This window comes from Phacochoerus africanus, chromosome 11 (genome assembly GCF_016906955.1).
Source record: "Phacochoerus africanus isolate WHEZ1 chromosome 11, ROS_Pafr_v1, whole genome shotgun sequence".
Classification (NCBI taxonomy): Eukaryota; Metazoa; Chordata; class Mammalia; order Artiodactyla; family Suidae; genus Phacochoerus; species Phacochoerus africanus.
The window spans coordinates 102,081,762-102,098,997 of record NC_062554.1 but is presented as its reverse complement, the minus strand read 5'-3'; the positions used below and the strand labels follow the sequence as shown (position 1 = coordinate 102,098,997).

At 42.9% G+C, this 17,236-nt stretch overlaps 1 protein-coding gene across 10 annotated transcripts in view; it reads right to left on the bottom strand.

Annotated features, from left to right (window-relative positions):
- GSAP (gamma-secretase activating protein) overlaps positions 1–17,236 on the bottom strand; it is a 94,145-nt gene that overhangs the window by 11,028 nt on the left and 65,881 nt on the right. For all 10 annotated transcript variants that reach the window (XM_047754167.1, XM_047754172.1, XM_047754174.1 and 7 more), the window contains 6 exons: positions 10,145–10,273; positions 8,971–9,029; positions 8,260–8,291; positions 5,670–5,731; positions 2,439–2,534; positions 80–150 (listed from right to left, as the gene is read on the bottom strand). In XM_047754167.1, the coding sequence (XP_047610123.1) occupies positions 80–150; positions 2,439–2,534; positions 5,670–5,731; positions 8,260–8,291; positions 8,971–9,029; positions 10,145–10,273 (449 nt within the window). The remainder of the gene's footprint in view (positions 1–79; positions 151–2,438; positions 2,535–5,669; positions 5,732–8,259; positions 8,292–8,970; positions 9,030–10,144; positions 10,274–17,236) is intronic.

Here is a 17,236-nt window from a genome sequence, read left to right as displayed (position 1 = left end):
CCTATAATAACTTTCAGTTGGTAAGTAAGTTGCTTTGGCCCTTTATCCACCATGATCAAATAGAGCAAGAAATACGTACAAGTGGAGAACCCAGGGATGAAGATTATGTTTCCTCCAACTGGCTTCCAGTATTTGGCAAATGAGATCCAGCTGGAGGGTAAAGACAATCTGTTAACCTCTGCACATACCTCTGCACAACTATCCTCCCATAGCTCGGACAGGGCAGCTGGCATTCAGGCTGTGCCCGGACACAGAACCAGCCTTTCTGAGGTCAGTTCTGAAGCACTGGAATCCAAAATGGAAAGACTGAAAACGTGCACCCGAGGCAAACAGAGCACCCTCTGTCCCTGTGGGCAGTGCCCCAGCTGAGCTGCCCCACCGCTAACTGGCCCCACCACTCACAAGCACAGGCCCTCAATCACAGGCCATTGTCCATCTGTGAAGGTCAAGTGCAACAGGGTTTGCCCTAAGCCTGTTATGTGGCAAGGGTGACAGAGCCCAGCTGACAGAAGAAAGGCAATTCTGAATAGAAGGGAGTTCCTAAGCATGAGCTGTGGAGTAAAACTAGTTCCAAGGCCCGGGCCTGTATTTTACCACGTGGTCAGCAACAGGGCAATCTGTGAAGAGCTGTTATCAGGATCACGAATCCATGCATTGCACGCATAGGTAAGGATCATGGGCAAAATCAGAAAGAGCCTCTACAGGAGCACAGACAGATGTGATTTATTCTGAATGACCCAGAGTCTCAGTTTCTTGTTGGTGATATCAGGTAAAATAACACAGAAGCAATATAATCAAGTTTTGCAGCAACTTCCTGTTTTGTAAAAGCTGTCCAGCCATCCTCCTGGGAGGGCTCTGGAGACGTATGTGTGCTGTTGGGCAGGGCAGGCAGGCTTGACATCAATCGGTGACTGCTGAGTTGGAAAGGCAGGAGCACTGAGTTTTCTGAGACTACATCCCTACCATTTCTGGTCTTACTGGTTCTAGGAGCTGTGAGCACAAACGAGCATTATGTGAATTTTTTAATGTGATTAACTATAGCGAAGAACGGTATGTAGTGAAAAACCCTTGGAGTTCCCGTCATGGCGCAGCAGTTAACAAACCTGCACCCATGAGGACGCAGGTTCAGTCCCTGGCCTCGCTCAGTGGGTTAAGGATCCAGCGTTGCCGTGAGCTGTGGTGTAGTTGCAGACGAGGCTTGGATCCAGCACTGCTGTGGCTGTGGTGTAGGCCAGCAGCTGTAGTCTGATTGGACCCCTAGCCTGGGAGCCTCCATATGTCCTGGTGTGGCCCTAAAAGACAAAAAAAAAAAAAAAAAAAACACCCTTAACTCTCTGGAAGACGAAATTTAAAGAAAGATGATAGGTGATATGTTAAATGTGTGTTATGAACAGACAAAGAAATCAAGTTTGTATCAACAAGGGGAAGATCAGTAACAAATTCAGAAAGTGAGCTCCCTGGTATGGTTCTATCACAAAGAAAGTTTCAATGCCCTGCTTATAAACACCAGGATATGCAAACACCAACCTCTCCTAATATATTAAAGCTCTGAAAGTCAGACCTTACTGTAGATATTCAAATATATCATTTGAAATCAGATATTAATGATGGCAATAAAGGCAAAAAAAAAACCTTTAAAATTAAACATGAAATTAAATCAGGGCCATATCTAATAAATTTAATCTTTCAGAGTTCAGTGCAAAAATATATGTTCACATTTACACACTGGTCCTACCCAAGCTTGGAGACATGGAGTGTTCTTTCTCTTACTGTATATTTAAATACTTTAAAAAAATTTATTCAGCATATTATTTCTGTTTCAAGTAACATCAGGCCTCAAATCCAAAAGAATCTTGAAAGACTCAAGACAGCATCAAATTTCCATCCAGCTACATCGCTTCTGCTTACGCATGGACTGGTGGTACAAGCGTGGATCACACAATTTCAATGAGTGGTTACCAGGCAGATGAGCTGCCAATCTCATCAGCAGACTCTAATGTGCTAGTATTTATACAAATGAGCTGGAATCTGGCCTAATTGGGCTGTTGGAGCTAATTAAGAATTGAGGTTCAAGTTCTCTCCTGTTTGCATAAACCTCCATGTACAGAAATCACTACCTACGGTTTAATAAGGAATTGGAAGATGCCAAGATGATATGTGAACACTTAGCAACCATACTGAATTCATCACTGTTCCACGCTTCCATGAGGACATAATCACTGCTGGAATGGAGTGTAATCAACCACTTCTAAAGCCATGTTCTATTTGTTTTCTGGTTCTTTTCCCCTTTCTTCAATCTACAGCACCATATATACTGGTTTGAGGATTAGAGAGCTCCAAAAACCTAATTTGACAAACATACTGAAACACATCCTGGAATCTATACACCAAAGTTTGAGGGTTGGGGGCAGGGTGTAGAGAAGATAAAGCAAACCAACCAGTTTTGAAACGTAGTCCAGAACCATCTGTTCAATTTTCTTCTTTTCTACACCCTGTAGGTGTCTCAAAAGATGGTCTTTTAGCTCAGACACCATCTGAAAACAGGATATGAATTAGATACATCACAACCTACCCACTCACACCTGCAAATTGGTTGGAATTCCATTCATTGATTAACATTCCTTATTAATATGGAAAATACTGGACTAGCAGAAAGGCATAACACCCAATGTTCCTTTGATGGGCATAAGTCAGGAGGCCCACCATTTTCCTAAAAAGGACAACTTATGATTCACCCAAAGCCCAATGAGCAGCTGAAAGTCAGTTTCCCAGCCCTGTTGAGAACGCTCCAAAGAAGCCAATGGAAGTCACCAACTTAGCAGTCACAGGCTTTGGGATCTACCAAAGGATCAAAGTCTACTGCTTCTGGCTCTGGAAAACTAACAGGAAGAACTTTAAACTTGGGATGATTATGCTGCTGGGGATAAGGGAAGGGACATGGTTTGGGGTGTTTGGCAGGACAGGGGCTGGATAAAAAGGGAACACATCAGGCACTGCCTTCCGTGCAGTGGCTGCAGACATTCCACAGCCCCCGACATGCAAAGGTATGGAAATACTTATTCTAATGCCTCCATGTGGGCTAGTTTCTGTGCCCGCACTGTTCTGATCATCCCTGGGGCTCCCCAGTCAGTGTAGCGTTCCCAGCCCTACCAACCCTTCGCTTTTCTCTCCCTTCCTCCTTTTTTTTTTCCCTTTTGCCTAGATGCCCTGCTTGGTTACTGGCCCAACCCTCTTTGCTAGAGAATCCTTTGCACCAATAAACACCATGAGAATTATACAATTGACATCATGGGTATGCAGCTTCTATTTTACCAGATTTACATATGCCACATCCTGGGTAAAACTTAGTCCATGGCATCCTGGGCCAAGACAGAGTGGTATATTATTTCAATTCAGTCTGCTGCATGTGCTCATTGATAAGGCTTTTGAAAAGTTATGTTTTTCTGTGTAAGATATAATGCATATTTTCTGTGCATTTCAATCTTTCTATAGTAACTATAAATATTAAAATTTAAATTGCTCATAATCCAACCATTTACACCAATGTTTTGAGTTTTTTATTTTCCTTTTTTCCAGTGTGCACAATCATTATAATATTTTACAATCTGCTATTTTCTCGTGTAATAGTTTGTCATTACATACCAGTTTTTCAGTAAATTTTTTTATCACACTAGTTGTAATGGCTGCACAGTAATTTTACAGAAGTATTGTAATTGAATTATCAATTCCCTTTATAGATATATACGGGATTTTTTTTACTATTGTTCATATTACACAGGAGTTCCCTTCGTGGCTCAGTGGTTAACAAACCCAACTAGTATCCATGAGGACACGCGTTCGATCCCTGGCCTTGCGGTGTTGCTGTGAGCTATGGTGTAGGTCGCAGACTGAACTTGGATCCTGCGTTGCTATGGCTGTGGCGTAGGCCAGCAGCTACAGCTCCAGTTCAACCCGCGGCCTGGGAACATCCATGAGCCACGGATACGGCCCTAAAAAGACAAAAAAATAAAAATCCTTATACAAAAGGATTGTCACATCTCCAATTATTTCATCAGACTAAATTCCTAGAAATGGAATTTGCTGGGTCATGTACTTAAGGTCATTGAGACACTGTTGAAACGCCTTCCACTGTGGTTATACTAATTTCCGACTGCACTACATGAGACTGTCCAATTCTTCGTACTCTGAGCCTTCCAGTACGATTTTAAAACTTTTGTCAATTTGGTAACAAAAAAAAGAAAAGAAAGGAAGAGAAACACTTGTTCCCTTTGTCATTTGATTATAGCAATGTTAAGCATTCGTTCTTCCTCTGCCCCAACTCGAGATTTTTTGGCCTAAATTAACTTTTGCAAATTTATTGGTTGCAGACCTTGTCCATTTCCCTTCTGGTGTGTTGTTCTCTTATTAATTTTAGAACTTTGTTTATATGTCATATGTTAATCATTTATCACATATGTGGTAAACATTTTTTTCTAAATGCATTGTTTGTCATTTTGTTGTTTGGTTTCCGGTTTAAGTTTTCAATTTTTCCTATGCTTATATTCAATAATATACTTGAAAGGCTTTCTCAGGATTATTTAACAATTTGCCTATTCTATTCAAATTCACACAACTAAATTTTTTTATATTAGACTCAATCTATTTGATATTTCTGTTAGTTTATGGTATAACATGGTGGTATTTGGGATGGGAAGAATCTAACTTAATTGTCTTCTCCAAATAGTCAATCATTGATTGATTAGTTTAAAAAATATTTCTTTCCACATTGGTTTTTAAATGCCTCATTTGTTACACACCAAATATTCAAATTGAAATTACAGTCTCCTGACTGTCTTTGCATAAGCACCACATTGTTCTAATTACCGTAGATCAACAACCTATTTAGATATCTATCTGGTAATGCCAGCCTCTTAATTTTATAAAGTGAGTCACCTGATCAATTCTCAGAGAAATTTCATTGGCTTTTGGGATGTAATTTTATTAAACTTAGACACTAAGCATTTGGAAATAAAATACTGTTTTCCATTATCTTTCCTAACTGGTTATTTCTATTTGACAAGGAAATTTTGTTTGGCTAGAATTTTTAAGTGTATGAATATGGATTTACACACATTTTTCTCATATTTTTAAACTAGCCATATCTAAAGTAATAGATTATTCCATTTCTAGGCCTGTAGAGTAATAAAAATATTTTATTAGGCTTTTCAGATATTTCTTTGGTTTTTTTAAGATTTGGATTTATTTGCCAATTCTGCTCTTTAATTAATTTATTTTGATTTCTATCTCTTTGGTCTTCATAGGAGTAGGACCTCATGAAAAATAAAACTTTATTCCATGGTATTTTAAACCCAAATACAAATGCCACAGAGACACTGCTCTTTCCTATTTTAAACACTCTCAATGCTATACATTTCCTAATGATGTTTTATAATTATACATGTATTGGGGTGACTGGCTAATTTGTGTCTCTCTCATAAAACTATCCATACCAAGAGGGCAGAAATCACATATGCATTCCTTACCACTGAACACACAGGGCCTACAGTGAGTGGCTGGCAACAACTATGTGTTAACGGAATGAATCAAAAATAAGACCAGAATGAGAGGTACAACCTTGCCCTTTTCCCTTTTCTTGGAGCCCACTGTTCAACATCCTGCAGAGCACTTACCAGCCCCATAAGCAGCCGCTGGTGGTTGTCTTCCTCTTGGAAGAGGGGTGTTAACCTTGGCTCTGAAATGAAGCGGAGCAATAGTCAAGCAGGGTGGTTTTCAGGAAATGGGCTGGAAGGATGAGGCATCAGCCTGAGTTCCCTTCTCTAAGTCGCTGGGAAAACACAGCACTTCCCTGATGGGATGGAAATCTTGCCATGCACTGTGAACTAGTCCTGCAGGCTGGAACTTAGCACTCAGGTGAGGGCTGTGAGCCAGAGAGGTGGGGGCTGGGAAAGAAAGAGAACAAGGAACACATTCCCAACTCCAAGACTCCCTGGCTTTGACTTCTCTTCAGTGTGAAAACTCACTTCTAAGCATTGCTGCGTCACCAGAGACTGAAGGATGCGGGCCCCCTCTTAACCCAGGAACAGGGACTTGGTGGAGGGGCTGCTTGAGTCCCTTCTTTCTGACCCCAAGTCATAGTTGATTGAGTTACCGAGGTGAGGGGACCGGTCACTTACTGCGACAAATGATAACTGGCACAAGGTAATTGAAAAACTAGCTAGATCGGGATGGAAAAGAGACATGGAAGGTTACATCAGATGGCGCTTTCTGCACCATGATGTGTACTGCACAGGCGAGACTGGAAGGGCAGGAAAACCGTGTGTCTTTGAAGATCTGCCCTGGCCTCCCTGACAGAACCTTCGTGCCCCATCTTCCTCTCCCAGAACCCAAGCCCCAGCATGGGTCAGGAGGGCAGAACTGCTTCTGCACCCCTTGGGATAAATCCTATCTGGATCCTACACGACCTGCCTGATTAAGATGAGACAATACAAAACTAGAGCCCAGCAGCCCTGAATCCCACAGAGAATGTTCCTTTTTCTGACACTGATGACATTCTTTCTAGGGAACTAGCACAAGCAAAGGCCGTGAGAGGAAGGGCCAAGTTCCCTGAAGTGCAACAAGAGAGAATGACTAGTGACAGGATGCAAGTGGGCCTGAAGTTCAGGAGCAGAAGGAGCTCTGACAGGACGCAGGAACAGAGGACACAGGGAAGCCCTGGCCAGACCAGCCACACTTCCCATGGTGCAAGTCCCCCATCAGTGCAAGGGGGGAGCCTGAATCGCACACGTTCATGTGTGCCTGGCCTACTGCTCCTGCCTGGTGCTGGTGGCAGACCCGGGCCTTCAGACCTAATGGCTTGGTCCCCTGGGGCTGCTCAGTGAAGTCACAGCTCACAGGGCCATGCGCACAGCTACAGGATATGAGGCAACGCACTGTACAAAATCATTTCCTCTGGGGTCACCCAGCACGTACCTCAGTGGCCAAGGCTGTAACGTGGAAGTGGGGTATAAAAACAACGGCTCTTTTTTTTAACAGAAGCTGACCTTTAGGAGGTGTGAAAGAGTTCCACTGACAAAACCACAGAAAAAGCCTGTGTGTGCATATGCTGAGCATCCTCTTCCCCTGGTTTCCCTCAGCTGAGTCCCCCTTGTTTGTCAAGACTTGGCTTCCACATCACCCCCTCTGGGAAGCCTTTTCCAATCACTGTCCCTACTCCCCACGAGCCCCTCACTCCCTGCAGCCTGCAGCTGCACAATGCCAGACCTCTAGTTTAGAAGCTGCGTGTTAGCATTGCTTCCTCACATGCTAAAGATAAAGCAGCCCCCTAGGGCATCCCAGCACCAAGCCAGGGACTGGGCCCTACAAACATTTCCTCTCATTTTCTTCCCACCCTTGCCCTGGGAAGGACAACACACAAAATGAATAAATGGCTTGCCTGGGAGCACAGAGTCAACATGTGGCCAAGCTGGAGCCCAGTTCTGTCTGCTTTGAAGCCATGCTCCTCCCTCATAACCACACTGCTTGTCTAGAGGCCCCTTGTCTTTGCGCCCCATGACCTAGCCACCTAGCCCCGTGAGCTAATAACCCAAATGAAAGGACCATGCAAGTCAAAAATCCTTCCCTCATCAGACAGCTGGAGAGAAAGCAGCCTTAAGCCGAGGGAAGTATACTATTCAGGTACAGCAGAGGGCATGTTAATTAGATCAGCTCTATGAGGAAATGTAAGGAAAATCAACAGTGGACTTGTATTTGCCAAGGACGTGGCAGGGTGGAGAGGGATGGCCAGGGAGTTTGGGGTTAGTAGATGCAAACTATTACATTTAGAATGGATAAGCAATGAGGTCCTACTCCATGTACAGAACAGGGAAGTATGTCCAATTTCTTGGGATAGAAAATGATGGAAGATAGTATGAAAAAAAAGAATATATATATTTTTTCATATTATTACAAGGTCACTTTGCTGTACAGCAGAAATTGAAGGAACACGGTAAATACTTTAAAAATTTTTAAAAAGAAAAGAAAACTAACAGTCAAGGACTCCTCTGGCAAAGGCACGTTCAGCGGCTGTCCCCAAAGGACCTGATGCCAAGAGAGGCGTGAAAGGAGCTGGGTGACCATTCTGATGAGAAGCTAGGAAAGGGTGCTGCCTTCACTGTGTTATTGGAAGTGATTTCCCTGCCAACCCACAGTGGGAGGGAGAACCATGTTACAAACAAAATATGGCATGAAACCCAGAAGGCTTCATTACAGGTCTTTTCTTACCCGCACTCCTTGCTTCTAGGTTAGAAATCACCCTACAAAGAAATTAGCCAATGTTATTCACACAGGAAGCATTATTTAAAAGAAAAAAAAAGCCACAATACCATACAAAGACAATGTCCTTTAAAAGCCCATAAAACCACTGCAGAAACTGTTTTCGGGCTGTTGCAAACCTCAAAAACTTTAATCAACTTGGCAAAAGCCACATTAGGCAATTATAAAATCTCATAAGTCTTTAGTGCAAACAATGACAATAACGTAGAACAATTGCGGCACTCAGTTATTGGAAATAATGGGAACAGAAAATAGAACAGGAATTGGAACGGAGCCTATGCTTGTAAGCACTCCGAGATGACTCATCTACCCAGAAAATACACTTTCAAAACAAGAGCAGGCTCACCAGCCCACTAACACTTTTTAAAAATCAAACCACTGTTTGTACCCACCCCTAACATGCTCAGTTAATAAACGCTTTCTTTACCACTTTTTCCTACTAAGTCATCCACCCCCAGGATGTGAATCTAAAAGGTTTAACACATAAACTTTTCCCACTAGAAACTGCAGCTCCAAACTCAAGACTAGGGCGCAGGTGGCTGCATTCCTAAGCGGACAGCATCATCTTGCTAAGGTTACACAACACAAGTAAACTATTTCCCTGAGTTAAGTGTAAAAGATAGCTATCTTACAGCTAAACTAATCCCTCATTTTACTTACTTCATTGCATTATCAAGAATATTTCTCACATACACCATCGACCTTCTTTTTCTTGTTTTCTACAAATGAGAACACATCAGAGGTGTGGAAGTTGAAATTTTGTGGGTGACATTTTACACATGGAGTCATAATGCAGTAAGAGTTAAGAGTTCAGAAAAAGAGATACTTTCCAGGTAATCAGAACACCTAGATTCTTTAAAAATACTAGCAAAAAAAAAAAAAAATCAGTTTTTGGAGTTCCCGTTGTGGCTCAAAGGTTAGCAAACCCAACTAGCATCCGTGAGGACCCAAATTCGATCCCTGGCCTTGCTCAGTGGGTTAAGGATCCTGCATTGCCTTGAGCTGTAGTGTAGGTCGCAGATGTGGCTTGGATGGATCTGGTATTGCTGTGGCTGTGGCGCAGGCCGGCAGCTGTAGCTCCCATTCGACCCCTAGGCTGGGAACCTCCAGATGCCATGGGTGCAGCCCTAAAAAGACAACCCCCCCCAAAAAAAAAAAAGTTTTATTCTGAAACCATTACATATCTCCAAGGAGTTAAAAGTCACCTATATATTATGTACAATAACACCACAACTATATCAACAATGCTACTAAGAGAGCTCACGTACCCTCCCCCACCCCAGTGTTTACATCTCATATAAATAACTATAGCGCAACACCAAAATCAGGAACATGGCACTGGTACAATGAGTGTGTACTTCTGCCACACTTTGATCACATGCATAAATTCACATACCACAAGGTACCACCCAATCAAGACACAACAGCTCCATCACCTCGAAGATCTCCCCTTGCCTACCCTTTACAGGGGTCACATTCACTCTTCTGCTTTTCAACCATTCCACATGCCCAGCAGCCACTAATTTGGGAACACTTGGATTTGTTTAAATCAATTTATCATGGAGTAATGCAAGAACACAGGTCAGTCCTGCTTTTTCTATGGACATGCCATGTGTGTCTCTTAAACTCTTTGCACTTGCGTTTCCTCTTCAAGAGGAGAGAGATCAGAGAAGCACCTTGGTCAGCCTACCGGGCGTTAGCAGCACCCATCAACAGCGCCTGGCAGCTGGGGAGAGCGCTGTGGACAAAGCCAGCCTTGTGACCTCAGGGCATCATCTGACCTTTATCCACTAAGTTTCTGCTTCTAGCTTTGCTCTCAGGAACCCACACGTACCTCTTCCGAGATCAGGCTGAGCCACTCTCTCCTGACCATGCTGTTGTTATAGTGTAAGTGTGGCTTGGAGTACTTAACATATTCCAGGTTGGCATTCAGTTTTTCCCAGTAGCCCTTAAAGCTGTGCACCTGCGGGAGACAAACACACCAAGAGCTTGAGAAGCAGGTCCTGTGGCCCAAACTACCTGCTTGGGCCATGTAGGCCTTGGCAGCCAAGCTGGGCTCACCTCACAGCCTCAGCTCTCGCGAGGCAGCATTTCTGAGTGAATACTTCCTACAGTGGATGGCATCCTTGTCCCGAGAGGAATTCTAAAATAGAGAAGCTCAAGGAGTATTGCCTCCCTCCCTTCTTTTTTGAGCCCCTTTTGCACAGAGAGCAAGCTGTCCCCATACCAGCAGGACTCCCCTGGGTGAGGGCTAAGCTACATTGAACAGAGTGAGTCATTTCTTCCCCAGAGACCCACGTTGTATCAATAATGCCATGGTCAGTGAGAGAATGCTCACCAGATTTGCAGCACATGGAAAAATAGATTTACTTTCCTGCTAAGTTTATTGACTTCCAAAGGATCTTTTTCAAAACTCAGGAATCAGAAAGGTAATGTAAACTGCTGTCACATTCAAGGTGTCAAATACTCCAAGACAGGATTGATAGTCATCCATCCCATCTAGGCTTTTGACGTGTTGATATAACTGTACTACCCTGAAGCAAAAAGATATCCTTTATGTTCATTTTTAAATAAACTGCAAGAGTGATACATTTTTTAATGTCGAAGGATATCCTGACTCAAACATTGTTTTTGTAAATTAATGAAGATGGATTTATGATACACACTTTCCTGCCAAAATATATGCATTTATAAAAGATTTGACTGGGTTCAAGGGTACAACGTGTGGTCATAAATCAAAGGGAGCTAATGCCCGAGTCCCGCCGTGGCGCAGCAGAAACGAATCCGACTAGGAACCATGAGGTTGCGGACTCCATCCCCGGCTTTGCTCAGTGGGTTAAGGGTCTGGCGTTGCCATGAGCTGTGGTGTAGGTCGAAGACACAGCTCAGATCTGGCGTGGCTGTGGTATAGACCGGCAGCCAGAGCTCCTATTCTACCCCTAGCCTGACAACCTCCATGCCTCGGGTGCAGCCCTAAAAAAAAAAAAAAAAAAAAAAAAAAAAAAAGTGAGCTAATGTCTACTGTGGGAACAGACTTGGCTGCATTGCAAGGAAAAAAAGAACTTTTTAAAGTACCTTTTTTTGAAGTAATAGCACATCATCCAAATTCTCACTGAAAGGACAGTTACAATTGGCTCAAAATGGATGTTGCAATATCAGTAAAGTGAGTTACATAATAAAACTAACCTATTTTAGAAGATTGAAAGGCCTGTCCAGCCAACACCCATTCTCACAGAGACAGGAAAAGATATTTTCAAGAAAGGGCAGTTCTAGAGGAAATCGGAACCCTGGGGTCAGGTCCCATTCTGTACTTGACCTACCTCACTCATCTTTTCTTTCCCTTTCCATTTATTTATTATGACTATACCTTTATTCACCCTTTGCTCTTCCATGTATTGAAAAAAACAATAATAAAGGCAAATCCTGCTGACGTTTGGCAGAATTAGATTCCTGACAGGAAGTCCCTACTATTGCTATTCTACCTCTGGATTCAGGCAACTGGTGCTGAAAGCTGGAAAACTAATTGGTATTGTGGCGACATCTAGTGGTCGCTCCTGCTATTAGCTCTTCCTGCTTTGCCACTGAGTCCTAACAGGTGGTCCACCCAACCTGGCCCAGGACCAGGCAGGGAGGGGAGAAACGCAGGTGCCCTTCTACCTTCTGCAAGCCCTCTTCTCCTCAGGCCAAATGCCACTCTCCTGTCAGAAGACCCCACTCTTATTTTCACACTGTGGCTCCTAAGAAAAGATCTTGTCCAAACTACCTTCCCCTCACTCCTCCAAAAAATCCCTTTTCATCCCTGGCCCCAGAGCTTCTGCACACTGTGGGCACTGCCCCCACCCCCCAAAAAAATCACTTTCTTCATAACCTTTTCTTAGCTGAGAATAAACAGATAAAACAAATCCAAGGACATGTTTCAAAGGGGCTCCTGAGCCCACTGCTGTATGTAAAATGGAGTGTTTATATGAGTTGTAGTTTACTTAAGATTTTCAAAGGAATCCATGGGTTAAAATACTTCAAAACTACTGAGTAAGAAAGAAAAAGGACCTAGGTTCTAAAACGCCAACTTACAGTTAAATAAGAAACACTGGTAGCCAAAAGCTGCAGAAATATTTTAATATAATGTGTTGTTCAGAGAGGTCATTGGGCTGGATGTTATGATGCAGATATTGAGAGAGTACTGAGAAAAAGTTAGTGGAATGTATCATTACTTAGTAGTTACTAAATAAGTGAATGTAACGTTTTCTGTTATGAAAATTCAGGAGATCATTGTAAATTGGAAGGTCTAGTTGGAAGCCTGGGAAAGAGATAAGACCCTGAGGGTAAACATGGTAGGTGAAGGGTGAAGAGAGAATGTTCCTGGTGGGGCTCTTAGGAAGGGAGCAAAGATTGAGAGACTGGAATGTGGATTGTGGGTTTAGAGCAGAGACAGCAGAGAAAATAACCCACAGCACTGCATTCCTTGTGGTGAAGCTACCTGCCTCGAGGGTGTGGCGCCCAACCTCAGCAACCACCTGGGTCCCATTCTCTAAAATCCTCAGTGGTGTGGGCTGTGAGCTGAGCCTGTGAGTTTTAGATGGCCCCCAGGCAAGCCTAACATTCAGCCCAGGCTGAGAACACAGCTTGAGCATGTCCAGGTAATCCCAGCCTCCCTCCCTCCCTCCAAGATTCTCATCAATCTACATCTCTTGGTTTAAAGGCTGATGATGAACCAGGTGTCTGAAGATTTGCAGTGGGGCTGTGAATTAACAGGAGACAGGGTTAGAGAGAAGGTGAGGACCAGTCTTCAAAGGATCTCAAATGCCAGAGTAACAACAGCATGCTCATTAACCCAGGGAAAAAAAGAAGCTCCCAGGTAAAAAGCAGTTGTAACATAGTATGCGGGGAAGAGGGCACGAGAGCCACACAATCACACACTACCTGCAACCCTGGAGTACAGAAACCACTCCTTTCAGTCAACTAGCCCTTCCTGAGCACCAGATTCACCTTCATTCATTCCTGAGCAAAAATCAAAGCCACAAGAGTCCAGGAAGCACACTGCCAGCTACCTGAAAGTAGCTTATAAAGTTTTAAAATACATAAACATGCTTTAGAAGAAAAACACCCATGAATTTAACTACTTCTGGGAGACTCTGCTGTTAGTCCAGATCCTCAAGGAATGGCCCAGAAGCATTTTCCTGCACAAAGGGGAGTTTTAAATTTTGATTTTAAAGGAAGGAAAATTATTCCAAGTCTCTTCTTGAGAACTAATCTAATTTTGACTCTTAGGATAACATGAAATAATTACCAAATGTAACCCATTGCAACAATTAATTGAACAAAAGGACCAACCTGTTACATGAAGGTACTGTTTCCCATTTATGTGGGAAATAATTTCGATTTTTTTTTTCCTTAAAAAGGAAGAAAGAAAAGCCCTGTGGTACTTACTGATTCATCTGCAAATTACTGCCAGGAAAAAAAAAACATCTGCCTTTCATTTCTAAAAGCCCACTGGCTTTGATCCTACATCTGCTGATGAACTAGTATCTTCTTTTACAGAAGAGGAAGCCAACACAGACAGAACCTTCTGCTTTCATGCCAGGGCTCAACTAGCATCAGTCCGACTTGGCACTTAAGTGGATCCCATCTCAGTACCAGCTTTTACTTGTAACCCAAAGAAACACAGTGACCCACTACCTCCAACAAAGACAGAATAAAATAGAAATATATATGTGTCCATACAACTAGCAAGGTACCATTCTAAGCCAAAATGCTCTAAACAAGGCCACCCATACAGAGGACCAGTGACTGGAACTCCTGAGGCTTCCCGCTAAGGGGACTGCTGCTGTAAGTGCAAGTTCTCCCATTTATACATGGAAATACTCCTTCTTCCCAACATTATTTTTAAACAAACAAACAAACAAAAAACTCTTCTTTGCCGATTAGCTTTTTTTTTTTTTTTTTTGGCTTTTTACAGCCACATTTGCAGCACATGAAAGTTCCCAGGCTAGGGGTGGCATCGGAGCTACAGCTGCCAGCCACAGCCACAGCAACACAGGATCCAAGCAAGGCCAGGGATTGAAGCCCCAGCTTCATGGATACTAGTCAGGTTCCTTACCACCGCGCCACAATGGGGACTCCCCCATTAGCCATTTTTAATGGGATGCATTTTAATGTAATACATTAAATGCATTTAGGGCTCTAAATTCTTCCTTCTCAAAAATCAGCATATATCCTGAGAAAGCTCATGCTAAAATAGTTCCCTTCTCTCAACCTTAAAATTAAATGTTACATCTTCAACCAAACTATGAGTAAGAACAGCACAGCCTAGGGGCTGCTAGGGGAGAAGCAAAGTCAAGAATCCTTGAGCCAGGGTCTATTCCTCAATTTCATCACCTGGGAATGAGGCAGGAGATAGATGGGTCCCAGGCTGAGCAACTGGAATCTGTCCCCTGTGGACAGACACTTCAAGATAAAGATAATGGCAGGGGCAAGGAGGAGCTGAGTCCTGCTTGGATAAAAGATAAAGAGACCACATATTTCTCATTCTTGAGGTCAAGGAGACCTCCTGAACTCACATGCACAGAAAGGTTCCTCGGGGGTCAGAGAAGGGATGGGGCAACAGACTATAGTACATTCTTTCAACTTTCCAGAAACCTTTATGCTAGAATCCATCTTGACGTAGAGATACATGCACACACAGGGGAGGGCCCCCAGCCAGGCCAAATGTGGACTCAAGGCCAGACAAAGCAAGGTGACTGGCCAGGAGAAGCCCAGAAGGACCACCCCATAGAAGTGATTTAAACCACCTCCAAAGCACATGGCACTCTCGCTCTCTCTCTGTCTATCTGCCTGTCTGTCTCTCTTTCTGAGCCCACACACGCTTTCTCTGCACATATCTTCTATCCTAATAAACACTTTTCTTGCCTCACTACTCTCAGTCTCTTTTCTGGATTTTTTTCTCCAAAGAGACAAGGACTGGGGACCCACATCAGGCCTGCCGGTCTAGCGGTTAGGATTTGATGCTCTCACCCCACAGCCACCTGAGATCAGAGGAAGTAAACTGAAGGGACTCTCATCTCTACAGATGTGACAGGGATGCATTTACCAGCCTGACCCACTGGCTCTATAAACAGTATTTCTTTGTAACATCACAAAATTACATTTTTACAATATTGACTACACTTGCTTATACAACTCACTGTCCCCAAAAATATGTTGTATAGGAAATACTCTTATTTTTTCTTTACAACTGTCTATTCATAGAATATTTCACTCCTGGTCACCAAATGTGTGGGGTTTTTCCTCCACATCTATCAATTCTTTAAGGCCAGCAGAGTGTGCTACCATTACCTGGAGGTAGTGTCAGACCCGCAGGTTGAAGGCTCAGTCCCACAAGACTGCCCCCCATTTCAGATGCTAATGGTAAGTCCAGGTTGTTACCTGTGATTCTGACTGACTGACTATAAACGAGAGGTTCCTAGGACCCCTTTTATGGGTCCTTTAATTTGTTTCAGTGGCTCACAGAATTTGGGAATACATTTTGCATACTGTATGCCAGTTGATTATAAAAGGATACAACTAATAAACTACTACTGATAGATTTAAAAAAAAAAACGAAAAGAAAAATTAAAAAAAATAAAAAATAAAAGGATACAACGGAGTAATAGCCAGATAGAAGAGATGCTCAGGGCGAGGCGCATGTGGGAATGGGCTCTGAGCTTCCATTCTCTCTTCAGGTGCAGCTCCCCTACCCAGGCAATTCCATATGTTCAACCACCTTGGAAGGTCTCCCAAACCGGTCAGTTAGGGTTCCTTAAGGAGGATCCATTACAGAAGCATCGTTGAATAAGTAACTGGCCATTGGTGACTGAACTCTATCTCCAACCACTCTAACCTTAGAAAATGGTGGCAGAGGACAGAAAGTTCCAGCCCTCTAATAACATGGTTGGCTCTGCTGGCAACCTGCCCCCACCCTTAGGTGCTTTCCAAAAGTCACATCATTAACAAACTCAGGTGTGGTTGAAAGGGGCTTGTTAGGAATAATAGAAGACATTCTTTTCACCTTTGTGCTCTGGAGCTATTTTAGGAACTGGGAACAAACACTAAGCATTATAATAAAAGACGTCCCTGTAGCTCTTATCACGTAGGAAATTACAAGGACTTTAAGAGCTCTGTGCCAGGAACCGTGGATGAAGACCAAACATATATTTCTAGCTATATTACAATATCACGTATATACAAACGAAACTTTGGAAAGTCAATTGACATTTCCCACGTAATCAGCTGACATTTCCCACATACCAGCATTCTGGTAATGCTACGCTGCTGTCAAAGCAATAGTTCCAATTTTTAAAAATGGTAAGCTGTTAAGATTGTGATGCTGTTGATACACTGGATCGCTAAGAGACTTTTTATTTCAGTGATGGTGGCCATTTGTATTGGGAGGGTCAAGGGAAAAAAGGGTCTTTCGTGTTTCACTAAGCATTTAATTATACTCATTCCCAATTAAAACAGTATTTTTCAAACACTTTTTAAATGTTTAAGAGAAGCATAATTCAGTGAACATGTCTCTGAATGGAGAACAGCCCATGTGACCACCACCCTCTTCCTAATTTCTCAGAGGCATCTAGACACCAACAGTCACTGCAGCGTCGTCTTCGCATGGAGTGGCCATAACTGGGAAAGGACTTGAAGTCTTTCTCCTTCCCAGTTTCTGGGTCAGACAGTTAATAATTACTATACAAACTACTAAATTAAAGGTTCCTTACTTTACAAAATGAAGCTAAAGATGCCTGGCTTAAAAAATACTTTAATAAAAATACTCCCTTTGAGGCATGCTTATTCAACTTTTATCTTGATAGTCAAGTAAGCTATCGTTTCTATTTTTCTTCTTAATCACTACATGGCTTCCTGCGGAAGGGATAAAATCATTCCAATTAGGAAG